The 22,428-nt window shown below is 48.0% G+C and overlaps 1 protein-coding gene across 4 annotated transcripts in view; it reads left to right on the forward strand.

Moving 5' to 3' along the window:
- The window catches only part of LOC122384448 (zinc finger protein 771-like), a 47,648-nt gene extending 30,142 nt beyond the window's left edge, over positions 1-17,506 (forward strand). For all 4 annotated transcript variants that reach the window (XM_043371836.1, XM_043371838.1, XM_043371839.1 and 1 more), the window contains 4 exons: positions 1,994-2,290; positions 3,788-3,936; positions 4,494-4,627; positions 15,909-17,506. In XM_043371836.1, the coding sequence (XP_043227771.1) occupies positions 1,994-2,290; positions 3,788-3,936; positions 4,494-4,627; positions 15,909-16,810 (1,482 nt within the window). In that variant the 3' untranslated portion in view covers positions 16,811-17,506. The remainder of the gene's footprint in view (positions 1-1,993; positions 2,291-3,787; positions 3,937-4,493; positions 4,628-15,908) is intronic.
- Positions 17,507-22,428: the final 4,922 nt, after the last annotated feature.

A 22,428-nucleotide genomic window follows, 5' to 3' on the forward strand; every position in this document is an offset into this window, starting at 1 on the left:
TTACGGAAGCTTCGAGAAGATATATGAGAAAATAGCATATCACCGGATAGCACAATTCATGTTGAAGCTGTTTCTGCTATCATGGTAGCTTTTCAACGAATGGTTTCTGAGTTAAATGAGTTAGAACAGGAGCCCTGCATGTGTATCGTTCTCACGATAGTATTTCATAAAGAAGTTGGAAAATGTCAAAATGGATAAAAATGGATATGACGAATAGGGCATGGCTGAACTCTCCGCACATTTCTGAACATGAGCGAGCAAGTTTTGGCTGCCAGTTTTTGCCTATTTGCCGTCAATTCAGCTTTGAACATGTCTAGTCGGCCGCCCGGCGTGACCTGACCAAGGTCGGGGGCGGCGCGGCCGAACAGGCTCCAGCCTAATTAACTATCTCAAGCACACGGAATCGTGATTTCATGCACTCCTTGCAAGGTCCGATGCTTCACTTTTGCATTATTGGCCTTACGTGACGTCATTTATGACGTCACTAGGGTAATAAGAGTTTTTCGTCGATAATTCTCGATCAAATTGAGCTAACGAGTCGGGAAAGCCACCAATGGACTCAGGAAGACCTGCCGAATTGAATGATATGCGACATGACCTCCTTCGACCAACTTCGTGATCTGGTAAAATGATCGTGATGTAACCTGATCTTGACCCGAGGTCAACGCCTTAAGTTGACTTCAGCCGAACAAAAAGTATACCATTCGACGCACCTGAGCAAGGCGAACACGATGATGCCAAAATTGCGACTCTGTGGCATTTTTTCGCGAAGTTATTAATAAAAAACGAATCCGTGCCTTGGGCCACTTGACCTGACCTCAGAGGTCACAGGTTAACCTGAGACCTTAAAATCGGATACCAGTTGCTGCGTCTCGTAACGGCACAAACGCTCCTTTTTTCCGCGAGGCTCTAGCTTCATCAGGGGCGAAATAGCGACGGGGGTCGTACCCCCCCCCCCCTTCGGCCGGCGCGTATTTTGAAAACCAATAGGTCCGGCGAAGGGTAAATGTCAGTTTTGGAACCAGAGAACCATTTTCAGTGGATCCGAGCGGCGCTGGGATTAAATTCGCGCTAAACTGGTGTTCGGCCACACTGTGCGGTGGCCAAGCTTGACACGGGCGCGCGCGACACGGTATGTCCGCACTGCGGCGCCCTCACGTAACGTTAACAAAACACGGTCGTGTGCTTGAGTCATTTTCACAAAAGTTTATAGACTTTTCGATAATATTTTGGGTGGAGATTGGTCAGAAAGGAATGCTCTATCCAAATATGTTGGTTTCATTGCTAACTTCCGACGTTTTGAATACGTTATTGTGTTGTAAAGAACATCGCGCTCCGCTGGCAGCAATTTTCCAAATAACAGTTCGCTGACCGTGCGGCGGGTGAGCTGACCGTGAGCTGACCGTGCGGCGGGTGAACTGACCGTGAGCTCACCGTCCGGCGGCCGCACGGCGCACTCGTCGAATCCAAGTAGGGGTCGCCTCGGTCGGGCGACCGTCACAACGCACAGCCTCAGACCACGGATCACATAAGGTGATCCGTGCTCAGACATTACGTACGGTCCAGCGCTCGACAATGTTACACCGACCAGCGAGCCTGATGTCTGTCTGGTCTAGAATATTTTGACGTCTGCGACTCTGACTCTGACTGTCAGACTAGAACTGTCGACTCAGATTCCGACTTGATACTCATTCTGAGAAAAACAGTCCCATTTTCGCCGTCTTAATCAGATTTGTATCGGTCTCAGGGGCGCCCGACCAGAGGTGTGTGTGTGGGGGTGGGGGGGGGGGGTGATGGGGGGGGGGGCGGTAAGCTGCCCAGCTTGCCCTCGCCCGCGTAGTGACTGTAATGCTTCACTATCTCAAGTCCTTGTCCGCCGTTATTCAAAATCGGTGGCGCTGCTGCTGGTCTGAACATTCTATTTAAAGAGCAACATTTGCAGCACGTTGTAATCATGCGGGGGCTAACATGTTCTGATCTCACGTTTCCCCAGCCACCGCCGGTCATGCCGGCCACGTCACCCCTGTCGGCAAATCCACCAGTACGACTGAGGCGGTGCCGGATGGAATCGGCCGACACCGGCGAGGGTCAGCGGCCATGGCTCTCCGCGCCGCCCGTCCGTGGCCGGAACGACCTCGCCGCCGTGCACAATGCTGCAGACGCAGAGGGCGACTCTCAGGCACCCGCAGTTTGGAAGGAGCAGATCAAAGATAAGATGAAGGAAGAGATCAAGGAGGAGTTCGTGGAAGATATCGAGACGGAGCGGAAGGAGGAGGTCTATTCACCAGAGGTCAGTCAGTGTGTAGAGTGTGTCCTCATCAGCGACTGAATCCATGGAAGTGAAGAAATATCAACCGTCCTACCTTCTCTCCTGTCCCATTTTTTCTAAGCCGTAATCGTAGCTTTTGATAGTATAGGGTACGTCAAAGGTTTTTATACTTACGAATCGTTTTCTCCATTTAGCAAAAATTAATGCAACAGCTATTCATTTTACCGGTAAATATGTACATTCCCCATGAAGCTGGACACGAACAGGTGTCCCGGCCTTAGGTTTCGCTGCAAAGTCTAAGGGCTGATGTTTGCTCACGTCCTCTAGACCGTCGTTTTGAGCTACCCTGGGTCGCAGGGAGGTTTTGTCTATCCAAGCTCCTGGTGCACAAGTCCCAAGAGCAATTCGATTGGATTTAGCTCAGGGTTGTTCCCTGGCCTTGTGTCCTTCGCCCAGATATTGGAAAGATGCTCCAAGCACCACCTCTTAGATCAGGCAGACCAATGAACAGGAGCATTGTCTTCCATGAAAATGCTGTCCGCCCTGGGTGGCACTATGCGCCGCTGAAGGATGGAGCCCATGGTGGCCGTCCTGTTGATGGCAGGGAGTCGGGCTTTATTCAGAACATTCTATGTATATTGTATAGTAGTCAGCATTGACCACCATTTTCAGCGGAATCACGTCCAGCTAGCCCAGGTCCTGATAGGACATCCTGCGCTATGCCATCAGATGAAGCCAGAATTTCACGTTGGAATCTACCGGGATCTTTGCCATGTTTTCAACCCATACTCGCTTATTCTGGTTTGGTTGCCAAAACAGATAAAATGGAGACTCGTCGCTTAGCATGATCCGTTTCTACTCAAGTTCACTCTTCCACCATCCTGTTCTTGCCTTTCTCGCAAAATTTAATGCTCTGGAATAACTGATTTTACGTTAATTTTGGCCCTGCATGAGCCTTATGGGCCTTCAGTACAAATTTGGCCATCCAGTATCGACGGACAATCGTCCCAGACACCGGATGATCCTTTTGAGTTGGCCTTTTAGCCAGCTTTCTCGCAGAGTGCTGGGAATTTTCAGGGGCTTTCTCCATAACGGTCTTGGCGACGTTTGAAACGCAAAAGGGCCGCCCTGATTCTAGGCTACAAGCGACGCTCCCCTTCCCCTTAAACTTCTTTCACCGGTGCTTGATGATGGAACTGGGACTCAGGCGACGTCCCACTGAGCTGCCACCTTAGAGCATGTTAATAGCGCGACTACGCACCTCTAACCTGAACAGTTTGACCCTGATGTCTAGGCCGTGGTTCATGCGCCAATCACTGGGTAAACCGGGCCTATATTAGGTGAAATAGGTAATTAAAAAAAAAAAACAATATTTGGCTATTATTTATCGGTTAGCTACTTATTTGGTTAAATAACAGTGCGTTGCGTCTGTTGACGGTATCCGGACAAATCCTCGTAAGACATGTATTCGTGTCGTTGTTTGACAGACAGTTGTTCGTTGTTTCCTGTTTGATCTAGGCTGAGCTGCCCTTCTTACCATGGACACCAGACGAGGATCCTTTGTCGGTCAGCGCTCTGCAGTCTCTGGTTAAGGAGGAAAACTTGCGGTGTCGGTTGCCGTCACCGTCTGAGGACTTCATAGGGTTCACTGAGGTGGACCGGGACAAGTAAGTTCATGACTTTGTGGGGAGCATTCTGGTCTAGTGGAAGTTTCTCCCCTCTAGATTCAACCTTTCGGGTTCAATTGTCGATCAAAGCATGCGACATTGCATCTACGTGGTTGCTTGGAATATCGTGAGAGTTCCGGCTAGCACTCGCCACTTGGTCCAGTGGATTTTGTACTTAATCAAAATTGTATTTTTTTTTTGGTAAGATAAAATTGATGATTCTTTTTTAGTTCATGTAGCTCATTTTTTTATGAGGCCAAGGCGGCTAACTTTGCTGGAGGTCCTCAAATTAAAAGTTGAGCTACAAATATTTCCCTGTTTTGCAATGATTTGCAACTTAACTGTACTATATGACTTGCAAACTAAAAAGGCCACTGTGTCGCGAAAAAGCGCGTCCGATAGCTGTTATGGGGTTTGATTCGCCCTATGTCCTCAGCTTTAGCCTCTGGTCAACGGAGAGTTAAATTTGAACGCAAAAGTATTAAAGTGATCGTTTGCATATTTTTGCTTACTATTTTTATATGCTAATTAAGCAATTCATTTATCGACATTTGCAGGACATCAAAGCCCATCCGGAAAGGGTCCTCGCTGCTGGTGTACTACGGATACGACTCGGTCCGGGAGCTGGCTGTCCACTCGGAGACGTGTGGGACGTCTCTGAATTCCCCTCCGGCCGGACCGTCGTCCTCCGGTGGGTGCGCTGCCTTTTGGTTCATGGTTGTCATTGAAGTTGGGACCCCTCATGGGATGAACCCGCCCTCGGGCGCAAAACTGAGGTGTTGAAACATCAATACGAGGGTGTGCGTATTGCCGATGCGTATTCGGTACATTAGGGAAGTTTAGGGGTGTAACGAGCAGTCGGCCTTTTAGAGGCCAATTATCTGTTGGGATGATAGACTAGCGGTTTTTATAGCTCTATAAGTTGTTTCTTAGCTGGGGCATGGTTAATGTATAAGACATTTTTAAGGCTGGTGTAAGAAAAAGCCGAAACGTTATATACGTTACAGGCATTCTGTGGAGTCCGACATCAGACACTCAGAAATGGAACGCCCAGGGATTAGATTTTATCGTCGAATTTCGATTTTTTAAATCATCGTCATTACCAAATTTTATTGACCCAGGCATGTTAAGATACCAACAAAAGAAAAAGTGTATGGACGGAAACTCTGCCTGCTCTAAGGCTAAGCGGTTGAACGGTAGCCTGTCGGACCGGCGCCAGGCGCTGCAGTGCTGCAGTCTCCCCGTAAGTCACGCGCAAACAACACCGCGCGGCGGCCGGAGCAGTGCCGCCGCGCTCCCGGTCAGCTGGGGTTAAGCGTTTTCTGATGGCTCCAAGGGATAATCTTAAGCTTTCCTAAGAACCTCCCTGCCTTGGAGCTCATTATTGAGCAAAAATGTCGCGCAAAATACATAGAATATTGACCTTGAGGTTGTCGGCACATATGAGAAGGGAATGCTTTGGCTAATGCCTGCTTCCATAGAAGTAGATTGTGGAAAGCAGAACACATTTCTTCTGGAGATTATTCATGTTCTGTCTTCCTAAATGCCTGCTTAATGAATTGAAGCACTCATATTTACTCCAGGACCTGGACGTGGCTGTTAATTTTATGCATGGAATTCCGCTACACTATATTTTCTCGCTCAATGTCTCTTCAGCTAGGTACCTATATTGAGGCGTCGCCGGTCGCGGCACAGCCATTCCCAGCACGCAACCACCTAGAGGAAAATCAATGTGGGCATGCGTTTTGTGTGCCTGAGTGTGTATGTAAGCCTAGGGCTTGGGCGTGTACCAGCAGCCGTTGTCACCAATCTCCACTACTTCCACCTTGATATCGATGCATACCTCCCACCACTTCTCACTTCCGACCAGGGTTGTTTGAAGATAATTTTACTGAAACATTTAGGAATGTCTAAGCTAAAGTTAAACACAGAAAGGATACCACAGAAATTCGATTACATGTTAGCTGTATTGCCCAGTAGGTAAATGCCAGCCTCAATGATGGGGATATCTCAAACGGTTGATGGCATGACTGATGGCCAGGTACGAGCTCAAGGCAAGTCATCTTGGCCGGTAGGCATCGACGGGGACAATATTCTTACACTGATGTCGTCGCCCTCCGTTATTCATCACCATTCAGCAGCAAGCCCAGATCTTCCGGCCTGGGACCGGAAGGCGCAGGTGGAGCAGGAGGCAGTAGCGGCGGAACACTTTCAATTAAGGGGTGGGGGCACCGCCGACTTTTGGTCCCATTCTTTCCATGCAACGCCCATAGGGCTAATGTTAAAATGGCAAAATCAAGGGGGCACGGTGCCCCGGTGTCCCGCCCCCGTTCCGCCGCAATGGGTGGATGAGCAAGACATTGCGACAATGGGGATATCTCAATGGCACTGAAACTCGTCGCCGCTCATTGTCGTCACCGACAGGGCTGCGTAGTCGGAGTCGGAGTCGGAGTTGGAGTCGGTCGGAGTCGGCAATTCTGCCCGGAGTCGGAGTTGGAGTCGGAGTCGCCAAAATCTTATCGACTCCGACTCCGGAGTCGGAGTTAACGCTGCATGGCTCCACGTCATGCACTGCACCTGTTGAATTGACGATACTGCTCTCGAAATTAGATTTTGTCGAAAAAAATGACCACTTCGCTGTTTTGGACGAACGTTTTCAGAGAAAGAAGCAGAAGACGGTGAATTCCCCAGAACCTGCTTGTTAATTCTGAATATTGTTTTATGCATATTTGCAGCGCAAAGCCCTGGAACGCACAAAGGATCGTTTCAGGCAAGATAAAACATATCCATTATGACTTATGAGCTTCAGTATTGCACGATATGGATTTTAATAGAACCGTCCGGAGTCGGAGTCGGAGCTGGGGTCGGAGTCGGAGTCGGAGTCGATTTTTAAAGCCGGAGTCGGAGTCGGAGTCGGAGTCACCCTAAAATCCATCGACTCCGCAGCCCTGTACTCACCGAGACGGGCCCACGCTGCCATTGCTCGCAGAACGGTGCATAAATGATGTTATCGGTGCAGCCGGTGTCGATCAGCGCTCGACAGTCTCGCCCGTTGACTCGCAGTTGCACGACTGGCAGAGCGCCGCTCAGTGCTGCACGCGAGAGGACGCCGGCGCTGACTCGTCCTCTCCCCCGTCGTTTCCCGCATCTCGGCGAGGGCCAGAGAACGACATATCAGTCGGGGGAGGATTGGTCAATCGTTGTCATTTATAGCACGTGCTATTTTTGTCACACGTGCCAAAAATGGCAACGATTCTGCTGTTTTTGACAACGATGAAGCCGATTTCACTACTCAGCGAGGAAATCACGATTTTGGAAAGATAAGCACTGATTTCTAGACAATCTCGAGCATTGCGATACATATACAATTAACACACTGATTAAGAAAATTGCACCTAGTGTGACCACTCATTATGCCCCAGAGGTCATCCCAGGTCATGAAAGGCCCACAACAGTTTTTTTTAATAACTTTTGATAAATACATGCTAGAGCGATAAAAGCACCTCAGTTGTGTTCAGCTCGACGACACGGATCGACTGATATGAAACATCACCTTTCCCGGCCAGGTCATGACCTTGACCTAAGGTCAAATTCTCGAAATTACCTTTCATAAGGTCAACCCATAGTTTATTTGACGTGTCTCGACGACAGAAACGCGATGCTGGCAAACGTAATGTCGAGACTCTTGAGGCAAAAGTTATTGCAGGAAAACATTGTTCGTAAAACGGTTATTTTTAGTTTTTTTTTGCCCTCTGAAGGCTCAACCGTTGACCTGAGGTCAAATCTGAGCGCAGTTTACACAAACACCTTTGAAAGGGCTATCGAATGCGCTTTTCCGCGGCGCTATAGCTCTATTGGTTTCCGAGATATGTGCTGTGCCGCTGTTTCGAAAAATGTTGAATTAGACAACATTTTACCTTTGATGACCTCTGGTGACCTGACATTCGACCTGGCCTAAAAAATAACCGGTTTGTTTTCGTCCTGTTTTTGGACGATATTTCGAATGCTGCTTATTACGTGTCACTACGCGGCCCAGGAGCCGAGTTAGACGAGGGGAGCACGACACGGAAAACTCAGACCACCAGCACGGCGCGGGTTAAAAGTCGTAGATGGGCACCGCTACGCTAGCAAAAGAGATTAGCAAAAAGGTGGCCTCCATTTGCTGATGCGTCCTTCTTCTCCCGGTGACGTCCCTCTTTTTTCTGGAAGCGTTTCACTTATGCTGGTATGCCTCACTTCTCCCGGGGGCGCCCAACCTCTGCTTGGATCGCCCAATCCCTCATGGGAGACCCACTTTGCTTAAGTCGCCTCATTTCTTCCTTCTATAAGAACGACCAATTTGCTGTAGGCGGCCCACTTATCTGGGACGCCCATCTTCTGCTAGAAGTGCCCCTCTTCTTCCTGATGCGTCCCACTTCTACTAGGAGTGCACCTTTTCTGTAAGGGCGCCCCTTTCCTGCTGGGGAGTCCCTTTTCTACTTTGAATGGGGCGGCCCTCTCCTGTTGGGCGACCCAAAATTCTGCTAGAGGCGCCCCACTTCTGCCCAACTTTTGATGAGGTGCCCCTCTCCTGCAGGGGGCCCCTCTCTTCTGCTGGGGCGCCCCTCGACTTTGCTGGGGGCGCCCCTCTCCTGCTGTAAGCACCTGTCTTCTGCTGGACCCCTTCTACTGCCGGGGGCGCCCCTCTTCTGCCAGTGGCACCCATTTTCTTCTTATGGAGCTCCTCTTTTTTTTTTGCTGGGGCGCCCATCTGCTGTCAGGGCGCCCCTCTTCTTCTCGGAATGGGGCGCCTCTCTCATTTTGCTGGGGCGACGCTCCTCTTCAGGGGGAGGAGCGGAGCACCTCTGAGGAGCACCTCAGGAGAGGAGCACCTCTCCTGTTGGGGGTGCCCTTCCGCTGCCAGGGGCGCCCCTCTTGCACAGAACGTATTTTTTATTCTTGTAATGAGACGCCCCTCTTGCTAGGGGCGCTCATCTGCTGCTGGGGCGACTCTCATCTGCTGGGAATGGGCAGTTGGGCGTCGCTCTCCTGCTTGGTGAGCCCAACGTCTGCTGGAGGCGCCCTATTTCTGCTGAATCTTTGCTGTGCCGCCCGTCTTCTGCTCGGGGCGCCCTCTCTGCCGCGGGATATATGGGCGCCTTTTTCGGATGGGGAGGGGGGGGGGGGTCGGCCGCCCCTGGATCCGCGCCTGTAGCCATCTACACCTTGCTGCGCGAACATTTCGGACGCACTGCAATACCGGCCGTAGCCAAAAAAAACATCCTAGCTGCATTATTAAAACAGACCTTAGATTTCCTCAAATTAAACATGTGATAGGAATGTCATAGGTGCATGTTACTAATATTCGAACAATAAATGCTGTACAAATACTTCTTCACATTGTGTGTGCACAAAGCAAACTTACGAATAAGGGGGTTAGCTCTACAGCATAGTTGGTAGCCTGTACTGTGGTCGCATTTCAGAATCATCAGCTCTGGCGAAATCAGAAGATATCAGATATCCAAGATGCTTATAATCATTAACAAAGTTAAGAATCTGGCCACAGAGAAAAATCCTGGGTAAGGTCATGTCACGAAATTTCTTAGGTAACATTGCCATACAAACAGACTTCTTGGAATTAAACAGAATATCGTGACTCACAGCATAACTCGCGTAAATATTCAGCAATTTCTGCAGGCCAAATGAAGACGGAGATAACACAACCATATTGTCTGCATAATAAAAATGATTCATTCTGCCCTGATAGTGGCATCCATAACCACTCTGATTAAGAGCCGTAGACAGATCATCTTTGTACACATTGAAAAGGAAGGGTGACAAAATGCCACCCTGTCTGACACCGTTAGACACATGGAATCCTATAGATTCGGACTTACCCCAACGAACTTGAAACTCCTGAGACTTATACCAAGAAGAGGTTAGCTTCACCAAGTGGGGGTCAATACCCCTGTCAAGTAATTTTTTCAAACAGAGTCCAATGGTTCACACGATCAAACGCCTTCCTCGCGTCGAGATAGCAAATGAACACCGGGCTACTGTTACGCAAATGATAGTCAGTGATCTCTTTCAAGCATAAATAGCCATATCAGTCGAGTGATTTTCTTTAAAACCAAACCGGTGATGACCAGTGCCGATTTGCACAGAACAGCGGTTTATAATTACTCTTTCGAGGTCTTTGGAGCAAACGCTTGCAACAGCTATCGGCCTATAATTATCCTTTTCATTCAACTTTCCATTTTTATCCTTTACAATCGGGGTTAACGAAACATTCGTGAGAGAGGCAGGTAAGAAGTTGTGACGAACAAACATTGTGAAACACAGAGGCAAATGAAATGAAATGAATCACACAAGGGAGGCCTGCAAGCTTAAAATGTTCGGAACATAAACCAGTATAACGCCTTTTGGGGCGACTAACGGAGCGAGCGAGAGGGTGGGCCTTGCACGTGCGAAATTGCGAGGGGGTACCTCCAACTGACTTGTGCACGGCACCCTACTAACCGGTCTCTAGCGATGTGCCAAATTTGGGCACAATCGGGCCAGCCGTTCTCGAGATCTGGAAGCGGCACCCTGCACGTGCGCACGTGCAAAATGGGTCCCAACTGACTTGTGCACGGCACCCTACTAACCGATCCCTAACTGTGTACCAAATTTGAGCGCAATCGGTTGAGCCGTTCTCGAGATCTGGAAACGACCCCTGCACGTGCGCACGTGCAGCAGCACCCCAACTCTGGCACATGGATATGCAGTGCCTAGTGGGTACTGGAGGCCTACCTACTTGCCAACTTTCAGTGCAATCGGCCAAGTAGTTACCGAGATATTGCAACAATTACAAAACTGACACCTCTTCGTTAGCACGTGGCACGTGCATAAGGGGTCACCCACATGCATCGGGAATAGTCCAATACTTGGTAGAAGGAATGAAGCTACCCTACAAAATTTACCGCATGTAAATCGGTCAAGTGGTTGCTGAGATATAAGCCTCGCAAAATCGTCCGCACGGCCGGCCGGCCGGCCGGCCGCTCATACTCAGAAATTTCCGTTAATCTAAGGAAAGACTCCGCTCGCTTCGCTCGCTCCGTAACTAGAACGTCCTGATGACCGTTCACCAATAGATTTGCTAACTTCAGCAAGTGAAAACGATGGGAATGTGCATTGAATATTTGAAAGTATGTGCACTACAGACCTCTCTAATCCCGTTATTCTGAACTGTGTTCAAAATTTCCAAGAAGTGGTCTTTCCACATAGTTATAGCACGGTTATAGTATGACATTTACCTTCGGTTTAGCCTCGTGACATTGACAGATCTGTCATGTCAGATATTCAACCATCAACTTTGGCCGAAACACTGTCCAGGAAGCTGCGCAGGTCGGTAGGTGCTCGTAACTCAGAGGGTGGGTAACATGTGAGCTGAATGCGTTGTCGTGAGTTCGAGTCTCACTTCCGGCTTCGGTTTTATCGAGACACGAATGAAAACCTTTCCTTCTACTGCAACACTGACAAGCACGGTAATTTATCTTTCCCAATATCCTCTTAGAAAACTCAAAATTGTCGCAACTAGATGTGTCGCTTAGTTTCTTTTTTTAAGAAAACCTTTTTCGTCATTTTTCTGGACCTCTGCGAGGCTCTTTTCTGCGAGGCTCTAGCTCTATAAGAAGCGAAACGGCGTGCTGGGGTCGTATCAACCCCTCCGAAACCCATTTTGTTTGCGGGGAAGTGAGGAACTTATAGAAAGAACACCTTTCTAATTTTTTGCATGTCGATTTGCAATGACATGAAGTTTATTTTGAAAAAATAAAAATGTGAAAAATTTTGGTCCCAAAAGTCATTAGAGGCAAATGAAAAAAGATTAAGGTTTTTGCTCAACAATGAAATTTTTTCTTTGGAATTTTTAAATAGTAATATTAATTTTTGATTCATCGCAAGCATAGTGTTGTTTACTTTTTGTTGGTTGCTTAACCCGTTCTTGAGTTATAGGCCATCAAACTCACCGTTACATACCGAAGTTAAAAAAATGTAATGCAATATAACTCAAAAAGTTTTGATCTGAGAAGTCTGATATTTTGCCAGGCGTCTTTGGGGCCTATGATTACCCCTAGGACCGATTTTCATTAAAATCTGAGAGATGAGGGTGACGGGCCTGGTACGATCTATCGTGGAATGCCCCAACTGTGAAAAACTGACTCTTTGAAAGTTTTCCTCTAAAATTATTGCTTCTATTAGAAAAAATGACTTTTGATAACTCTGAACGTTTGCACGAAACTGCCCCACCAATGGGGCACATTCGTGCAAGGGATGGGGCACTTCCGTGCACCCTGCAAAGTTCGAGAAATTACCGGGCATTACCAGAAATTTACCAAAGGAAATTGGCAGGGGGTCATTTCACTTGATTCCTTTCGACAAGAATGCATTGCACAACATATGTAGAAAGAATGGGCTGGCCAACAAGAATGTGCCAACTGCCGGCCTCTGTGACCTCGCCAAGTTCGCGTGAATTACTCGTCACGACGTCGCAAGCAGCCGAGACTGAGTCAGGCGAGCGTCATTAGTGAAACCTACTACAGATAAAGTCATAAATCGCAAAAACTAAAAAAAAATATGCACGAATGTGCCCCCAGGCAGTGCGTACCTACACGAACCTGCCCCACAACGTTATTTGTAATATATTTCAAAATTTCTTGTTGAAAAACTGACACTTAAGCCCGGTTCCCACTGGGCCCGTCACCCGTCGAAACGGGCCCGTCGCCGTTGACGGGCCCGTTTACGGCCCGTACCTGACGGGCTCAGTGGGAACCGGGCGGCGACGCCACATGACGGGGCGCAACAGCTGACTGCGACGGGCCCGTCGCCGTCGGAGCCCGTTTCGGAGACATGAAAATATTCATGTTTTGGTGCGGAACGGGCCCGTTTTTCGTGTTGGTGCTTCTGTGTTCCTTCTCATTTTACGTGTAAATATGGTATGAACGAGGTTGTAGATGACTGAAAAACATGTAAAACTGATGATTTCAGTAAAGTAGCGTAGAATGTCGTACATATTACTGATCATCCAGCGGTTTGGATGGAAATGTGATGGTATTTTAGATAGTCAACTTGATTGAAGTGTGGTCCTGGCTGGAAAATATTATGATAGTAGGTGTTTGAAATAATTAAAGCAAACCTGTGGTTGTCCGGTATGTTCACTTCACGTGCACACTGCACCAAACTTTTCGACAAACTGACCCCTCGCCGCCGGAAGGCGGTAAGGGGGACGCGGCCGCTCGGACAGACCCCCACAGCGAGACGCGGCACCGCCGCGTGGTGCGGGACGGCCCGCCGGACCCGGGACGGACTCCCCACAGCGCGCCGCGCCGCCGGCCAGCCGGCCTCCCCGCTTCCCAACACTGCGCCATGGAGTAGAGAACCCATGGAGTATTCCCTACTCCATGACTGCGCGTAGAACGAATAAACGCGCGCCCTTTTTGTCACGACAAGTGCTACCATATGACCCGTTTCATGGCTACCATATTCAACTTGGGAAAAGCGGCCTTCAAAACGGGCGGTGACGGCGAGGGGCCCGTTTCGACGGGTGACGGGCCCAGTGGGAACCGGGCTTTTGTCAACAAACAACTTTGCAGAAGATTCCGTGAATAGAGTGAGCTTCTTCGCCCCCAATTTTGAAAAGCTGAACCACATTTCCGAGTCAGGATCACGAAAATGGATAACTTGAGAAAAGTTTGGAAAGCTCACGAATATTACAAATTTGCGTTTTTATCAAGCATGACAGCACGTACAGTGTTGTCTTCTACGGTGAACGAAGGGCGGCAATGATAGACATATTTCCATAATTTACCTTGGGCTCGTGCAGTCACTCGTGTACCCATAAACTGCTGAAAACGAATGTGCCCCACTCTCCCTTAACCCGGCAGTTGCTGGGGTATTTCGCCACCCACCGTTTGCTGGGGGGGGGGGGGCGTTAAACGCCCCCAGCCCATAACTCGAGAACCAATAGGCGCAGCGAAACGACGCACGAGGCGGCAAACGAAAGAACGCGACGAGACGCTTCAGATGAGTACTTTTAAGTTGAATTTTGAGGTCACAGGTCAGGTCAAGGTCAGGTCAAACACCTGAAATCGGGCTTTCAGTAGCACGGACTTCAGGACTTCGCAATGTGCGCCTCTCGTCATAAACTCTGTCAAAACGGTGCACAATCCATCATATAAGGCCTACAAGAGTGTCAGCTCCATGCAGGGGTCAGTCAAGCATAGGTCAGGGTCAAGGTCAGGTCAACCGGGCAGGCACATATCCCCGAAAATAAAAACTGATATTCGGAGCCTGTGACACATGTTTTATGGGTAATTTGGGGCGTAGAGCACGATGGTGACATTCATTTTATCATATGTGTACATGTTTGGCTAAAAAAGTTCAATTTAAGAAATGCATGTATCATGGTCGTGAAGTAGTCACGAGAAATTGCCAAGATTCAGTTCAAGATTTTGGAAAATGCGGAATGATAATCAATAATCGAAGATAGCCATCTAATTGTTCATGGTATTGGCAGTCTAATGACGTTTACGGCATGTCTGTATGTCTATTCTGTGATTTTATATGATTTTTTGAATATATGCCGTTTTTGGTCGAAAACTCAGGAATCATGACGTCACTAAAACCTCGATATCTCAAAAATTTTCCGACCGATTTTTTTTAAACTTTGTCACAATAAACTTCAATCAATTCCCTACAGGTACCCAAAATTTGGCGCGCCTGCGGCGCGCCGTTTTTATGCTATGGCCCGGCGAAAAAAGTGGGGGCGTTTAACGCCCCCCCCAGCAACTCGCGGGTTAACACGCGCAGTGGAAGGGGGGGGGGGCGGATTTCGCCCACCCCTCCTGTTTTTTCGCCAATAACTCGCGCCGCAAGCATAATATCAATGTGAAATTTCGGCTACCTGTCCAGAATTGAATTTCGGATCTTCTCGTGCAAGAAGTAAGAAAATCGGTTCACAACTTTTCTAGTAATAGCGGTGTAAAGTCAAACATCCTGCCGCCGCGGCGGCGCGGCGGCGCGGCGGCGCGGCCGGCGCTAGCCGTTACGCGCCGCCTGAATTGTAGACTGTGCCGGGGCGGGACGGTTCCGTCTTTACATCGCGCTCCTTACCGCTGATTATATTAGATTCGCGTCAAATTCGGTGAGAAGACTGAGAAATGTACAATCATATGGCCAAAAAATTTGAAAGTCGGCCGGTAACAACTTGAGTTATGAGTGTGTAAACACAAAATTGTGATTGCCGCGTTTCCCGCGTCGGCCGATGCCGCTTCAGCCGGCGACATCTTACCCTTAGCAGGCTTCTAACTGCCATATTTATTATTGGATTATCTAGAAATTCACCATACATACTCACAAATGTTTGCTCTTTCGTATAGTGAAAGATTTTTAAAAATCGGCCGGTAACTTTTTGAGTTATCGGCGTGTAAACGCAAAAAAGTCGCTAATATGGCAGATTTGACCACATTTGACCTCATTTGACCTTGAAGATATTGACCTACGGTCATGAAATTCACACACAACAGAGGTCCTCATGGCCCCCACCTACCCTCCAAATTTCGTCTTTCTAGCTCAAGTGGGAGCTGAGATCTTAGGGGGGGGGGGCGACATCCGCCCCCCCTTCCACTGGGCGTAGTACTCGCAACCCTTCCACTGCGCGTGTTAAAGGCAGTGCGCCGAGGCTGGCCGCTGGCTTTTATTTATCCAATATCCAGGTCGTGCTGCCTGCTGGTGATGCTAACCAGAATAAAATGACAATATCAATTTATCGTCTTTGACGACTGCTATTTTCGTTTGTTAACAGTTCAAAAGTTTTTTTTTTTTTGCTGGCAATTCTAAGTATTGCATTGAGTGTGCATGAACTTCTACGCATCCAATTATCAAACATTTACATTACAATACTTGTTCATATTATAACTGCAATTCCAGTTACAATTTACCTATGTGCCCTACAGGTATCGGCGATGCCCTTCGATGTCCTCACTGCGACTACCGCTGTTCGAAACAACCGTGTCTAGACCGACACTTGAAGACATGGGACGGTGACGGCGGCAGGAACGGTAGATTCCAGTGCGAGTGGTGTCCGAACGCCACTGACTGTTCCGACCATATGAAACGGAATCGAAGGACCCTCACGGGCGAACGGCCATTTGGGTGTACCTCCTGTTCGGCGCGATTTGGAGAGCAACCCAGTCTCATTCGACACACGAAGGCCCACATGGGAGAGCGGCCGTACGGCTGCTCCATCTGCCCAGCACGGTTCGCTCAGCGGTCACACCTCATCAGACACATGCGGATCCACACTGGGGAGAGACCGCACGGCTGCTCCATCTGTCAGGCACGGTTCTCTGATCGGTCAAACCTCATCAACCACATGCGGACCCACACGGGAGAGCGGCCGCACGAGTGTTCCATCTGCACGGCACGGCTCACTAGACGGTCAGACCTCGTTCAGCACATGCGTACCCACACCGGGGAGCGGCCATACGGCTGTTCCATCTGCACGGCCCGGTTCGTTAAACAGGCGGAGCTCACCAGACACATGCGGATCCACACCGGGGAACGGCCGTACGGCTGCTCCTTCTGCACGGCACGGTTTGCTCAACAGGCAAACCTCACGAAACACATGCGGACCCACACGGGAGAGCGGCCTTACGGCTGCTCCATCTGCCCGGCACGGTTCACTAGACGGGAACACCTCACAAGACATGTGCGTACTCACACCGGGGAACGGCCGCACGGCTGCTCTTTCTGTACGGCACGATTCTCTGAACGCTCACACCTCATCAGGCATATGCGATCACAGAGCTGCGGAGTCGGAGTCGGTCGGAGTCACCACCGACCGACTCCTATTTGAGCTCACCTATATCTGTCGGAGTCGACAGTTTTCCCGGAGTCAGAGTTGGAGTCAGTATGACTGCATGGCTCAAAATCATGCCCTTACATTTCATTCATTTCATTTATTTACGTATCAGCCACGGGACATGCCCATTTGCGGCTAGTCACAGCACAAAAAAAAAAACAGTCTTCATAAAATTAGCCTAACTGCCAAAGCACAAAAATAAAAATGAAAGTTAATTTAAAATAAACAAATGCGAGCACTGAACATTTGAAAACCTTTTCAAGTGCTATGATAACAAGCACTCTTGATACACCTTAAAATAGAAGACCTGACGCGAGATAAAGAATCATGAAACATGTCGACCTCATCACATCGCTGCCAAAACTCGCTCATCTGCACCCTGGGAAACCTTCAAAACACGAGTATCCCGACCAATAGCGTGCTTCTTGGGTGACGGCAAGGTGGCGTCATATGCATCTGTCAGAGTGGCCGACCTATGATTTTTTTCTTCTTCTTTTGCATGGCTCATTGTACGGAGAATGGCATGTGTTCCAACTACCAGGGACGGTAAAATGTACGATTGCACAGTGGAGATTTTCCCGATCTAGCACGACTATTCGAAGAGGGTAGAAGTGTAGCCAGATTATGCACAGATGTATGTGGTGAGTGTCACCTTAAATGTACATAATAAACATATATATTATATGGTCACATGCGTAGGAACGTTTTCGAAAGTGGGAGGAGGCTTTCAGAGGCCCAAAACATCACCTACACCCCAAAGTCCATTTTCTCCTCGGATTTCGGCCACTTTATTTTCGCAAACATGCTCAAACAGGTAAAAACAAAAACGAGAAAAAAAGCAACAAAATTGACCAAAATCCCAGAGAGACTCTCGTCCAGAAACTAACAGAGAAAACAGAAACAGAAACAGAGACTGATGGACGCGTCCCCCTTTCCCCATAGCCGTCGGTACCCATGCAAATTCAAGAAATATCCAAACACATATTTATTGCGAGCGAGCGTGAAACGTGCAAATCGAGTCTTCTCAATATATAAAAATCAGCATGAGCATGCTATGGGCTCAGTCAGGCCTGTAACGCTTGAACCCTTGCCAAGCGAGAGCCTTTTTCATACACTGTAAAAAATATTGACTAGCCCCTCGTCAAATGATTCTCAACGCTAAATGTCGGGGGTACAGACTAGTTTTGCATCCTACTTTTGACACACGCTGCGAGCCCCTGGCTTGTTTTGCTTTCGTCAGATGACAGTTACCAGGTGTCGGTTAGTTTTTACCACGTCCCAAAAAATAGCTGGAGCGTTTCTGCCTTGTTTTGGAAGCAGGTCCTCGTTAATGCTGTGTATGATAACAAAGTACCTAGTAACAATAATAACGAAAAACAATGTCAAAACGAGGACGGCTTGTTTAGTGACGATGTTCAAAAGAAGCATGGTCTTGTTCCTACTTAACGAATGAAGCTCAAACTATAGGTCAAAACTAACGTATTGCTATACATTTGAACCCCACGACGAGCCCATTGTTGGTTCAAAAACTAGCTCATACCTGGTGCTGGTAACCTTACAAGCCCTAATTAGGCCATAATTAGGGCCCTAATTAATATGGGTTAATTAGGGGCCCAACTAGGCCCTAATCAACCCATAGTCAGATGACCAGCAGATCCTACGCCGCCCAATCCAGTCATCGAATTTGCCAGCGAATTTGCTTGAAGACCATCATATTATTAAATATCGGTGATCTTCAAACGAAATCCCTTACCAGTTTGATGACGAATTCATCCGGCCCATTCCAAAAACGCTCAAGATAAAATGAAAGTGTATTTCTGAAATAATGTGCTTTCTTGCAATGCACCTTTCATATATCAAGCGAACCTTTCACTTCCAGCGCCCGTTTACAGTTATCAATCGAATCAGAAGCATGCACATACCTATCGATAGATCTGAACCTAAGAACACAGAAGACATTTTGTAGAGTACCTGTCTGAGCCTATGCAGTGGAGCCCGTGAGCCGCCCAACCGCAGCTGCCTCATGAACTTGATGATAGGCCTGAATCTCAGATTGGCCAGAGCTTGGCCGTCAATAACCAGCTTATTTATATCCACAGTTGTAGTGACTTAGGGTTTTGGAATTTGCCAAACCTAAGTTTTGATTACCAAGAGAAGTTTTGTACTTCTTGCACTTGCCTTTTCTTCATAACTTAACCCGCGCCCTGGTGGGGTCTGTTTATAACGCGACCTGGTGGGGGGGGGGGGCTATTTTTTGCCCCCCTCGTATCTCCGAAACTACTGGACGGATCCGCAAAATTCAAACGGCGTTCGAAAGGCCTGTCAAATTTGTCGAGGAAAACCAAATTTCATTGACCTCGGGGTCACCGATGACGTCACAGGTCAGGTCAAAGATGAAATGTTTCACCGTTCACGGGTCTTCTAGGGAATGCGCTATAACACCGAGGAAAACGCATTTTGTCGAGAATCAGCGATAGGGCGTCAGTTGCCTAGTAGATATATTACTATTAGAGGTCACTGACAATACCAGGTCAGGTCACAGGTCAGGTCACCAAGGGTCACAGGTCAGGTCACATGAGCCAAACTTTACTAAGGTTGTGTGATGCATGTTTTATGGCCAATTTTTCATTTCCAACTCAATGGTATTGGTTATAAGACTATCAGGTACGGCTTAGGTCACTTTCTGGTGAAGTTCAGGTCAAGGTCAGGTCAAGGTCAGGCCAAAAAAGGTCAAATTTTAAAATTGATAGTTTTGCATAAAATGGGTATTGATTCGATGCAGCTCGTCACGGGGAGTCTAATGGTGGTCTTTGTTTTGCGCTACGGGGTCTAGAATTGCTAAAAATTGAGTTTGAAAATTTGACGTCATCAATTTTGAACAGTTTTTTCGCTATAACTTCGCCAAAAAAAGAGGTATCGATCTAAAATTTGGTATGTGGATGGAAGGAGGTAAGGACTATCACATATATTCCGGTTTTTGCGAAATTCAAAAAACTTTTTGGATTTTTCGATTATTATATGCAAATTTTTTTTTTTTGATTTTTGGGGGTCAAAATCCAAAAATTTCAAAAATCCGAGATCGCAGTTTTGTAGCCCTGTTGATTCTACAGCTTTTATGTCTTTATCATTTTTCTGTATTTGCAAAGCTATAGGCCTGACAGCTCTTCCCGCGAAACCCTTTTTTGGGTCGAAAACGGCAGAACATGACGTCACTCTGACGTCATTTCCGGCCAACCTATCATAGCCTTTGGAAATTTTTTCGGTCACAATGTGTAAAATTGATGTCCGGGAGGGTACTGAAAGTTTGGTGACGATCGGCGCAGCGGTTCTGGAGATATATCAAAAAGTCTGGAGGGGGGGGGGGGGCAAAAAATAGCCCCCCCACCAGGGCGCGGGTTAAGCGGAAATCGTCGTAGTGAAACTTCAGTGTTCCGTTAGCTGTCGGTTCTTGAGAGAGTTGGCCAGGCCGGACACCGGGGGCGGCTCCACAACTTTCGAAAAATTAAACCTAAGTCCTATTGCACTGCATGGAGAGCAATTCATTTAAAATTTTATAGAAATAAAATTGTCATTCACCTTCCAAATAACCCAACAATTTATTTGCCGTAAAAAGTGTCTGGAAATGTAAAGTTGCAAACATGATTCAGCAAGTAGGGAAACGCAGCAGCTACCTGGCGAATAATCTCAGGCTGGTTTAGTGACGAGTGCATTGCTACGGCTTGTTCCTCACCCTTCAGAGATTACTATGTGTAGTTACTGTTCGCCACCAAAGACCTTGATGATCAACACTCGCTGTATTTTGACTGAGGTTTCTGCGGAAGCAAAAACACGTAGATGAAAGAAAGAAAGAAAAATTGTCAAACCAAGCTCACACCAAGCCAAGCACCAGCCATCGCCACTGATCAATCTCTCATTCTGACCACCCAACTATCCATGTGCAAGTATCCAATACCAAGATACGAGTACCAAATTGTTCCAATATTCTTTAACTGCACACAATGACACGTACGAATCCATATACCAAGCAACATATACCAAGCTATTGGTTAGATTTATATACTACCATAGACATAAACCCGTACCATCAGAATGGGGTCTCCGACGAACATCAGGCGAACACCAACGCTCCAAACCAAGTCGCCGATCCAAGGCGGGCCACCAGCCCAGCGGGCCAAGTCGGCGAGTCACAGTTCTCTCCAACCAAGTCGAGCCACCCAAAGGCGGGCGGCCAGTACAGTATGTCTAAAAAGTATGTCCCCTGGTTTGGCTCTCCCACAGGAGGCGAATCGGTAACTTGGCTGAATCCCAGTTGCGGCACCCGGCCGCCAGGGTCGCTGCCGCGCGAGCGGCCTTGACCGCTCGCATGTCATTGGCAGTTCGGTCCCTCCCCATCTATACCGAGGTGGGGAGGGGAGAAGAGGGGAAGAGAGGGGAGGGAGCGGCATCCGCTCGGCACTGGGCGATACCTGGCTGACCCCGCGCTCCCTCGCTGACCTCCGTCCTGCCCTCAGGCGAAGACCGACTTCCTCGGCCCGTAGCGGCCGAGCGGAAAACCGAGCTCGCAGGGCGCGACTCCATTGGCCCAATCTTATAAATGGAATGCTGTCGTATTCACGGCATTAGATAATATTAATAGTGATAGCAGCAGTGGATGTGGTAAAATAGTCCAAAACAAACGAAAGCACACGATTGACGCATAATGCGCCCTCCTATTCAAATAAGCCCGCCCACTTCAATAGATGGTGTAGTTTCTTAGGGCGTAAAAGATGCAAAACACTACCAAACTTTTTTAGCTCGGCCACTGGGACCGTCAATATACAATTGACTGAAATGCATGAACACCATTTTGCATTTAATAGCCGTTTTCTGCACCCAAACTTTGGTCAGTGACGCCCTGCCCATTCTAAAGCGTTTATAAGATTGGTCTCAGCACCCGATTTTGTATGAGGAAGTCGTTTAAAAAGCATCTTATCTCTAACCAATTTATTTATTATGGCCACTTTTACAGGACGTCTATAGAGCTTTGACATTTCTTCCTCGTTCAGGAGCAACGTTTTAACCCTCACCGGACCTTCAGGTTTTCTGAATACCGAGGGGGCGTTGGGGGTTGGAAGATAGGGAACAATCCCCTTCGCCGATTCGCCCCTTATTGAGCTAGAGCCTCACGAAAGACACCATCGTGTGCGTCGTTACGAAATGCAGCGATCGGTCTCCGATTTTAAGGACTAGGATCAGCCGATGACTTCTGAGGTTAGGTCAAGTGGCCCAAGGCACATGTTCGGTTTTTGGTAAATAACTTCGCTAAAAATGATCGCAGATCCGCGATTTTAGCAGCATCGTGTTTGTCTAGCTCAGGCGTGTCGAATGGTATACATTTTCTTCGGGTGAGATCAAGTTAAGGTGTTAACCTCGGGGCAAGGTCAGGTCACAGCCCGTCAGGTCATGAAGCTGGTCAAAGCATATAGATCTTTATACAATTTAATTTAGGATAGTTTAATTCAAGTCGGTATGAATCCGACTTGACAATTTACTAGGTGGGTTTTGCAGTGCTATTACTTCGGCATGTTATTATAAATCATTGCTAATTCCGATCCGGATATCGTTATTCAATG

Source organism: Amphibalanus amphitrite, unplaced genomic scaffold (assembly GCF_019059575.1).
Source record: "Amphibalanus amphitrite isolate SeventyFive unplaced genomic scaffold, NRLGWU_Aamphi_draft 000190F_arrow, whole genome shotgun sequence".
Lineage (NCBI taxonomy): Eukaryota > Metazoa > Arthropoda > Thecostraca > Balanomorpha > Balanidae > Amphibalanus > Amphibalanus amphitrite.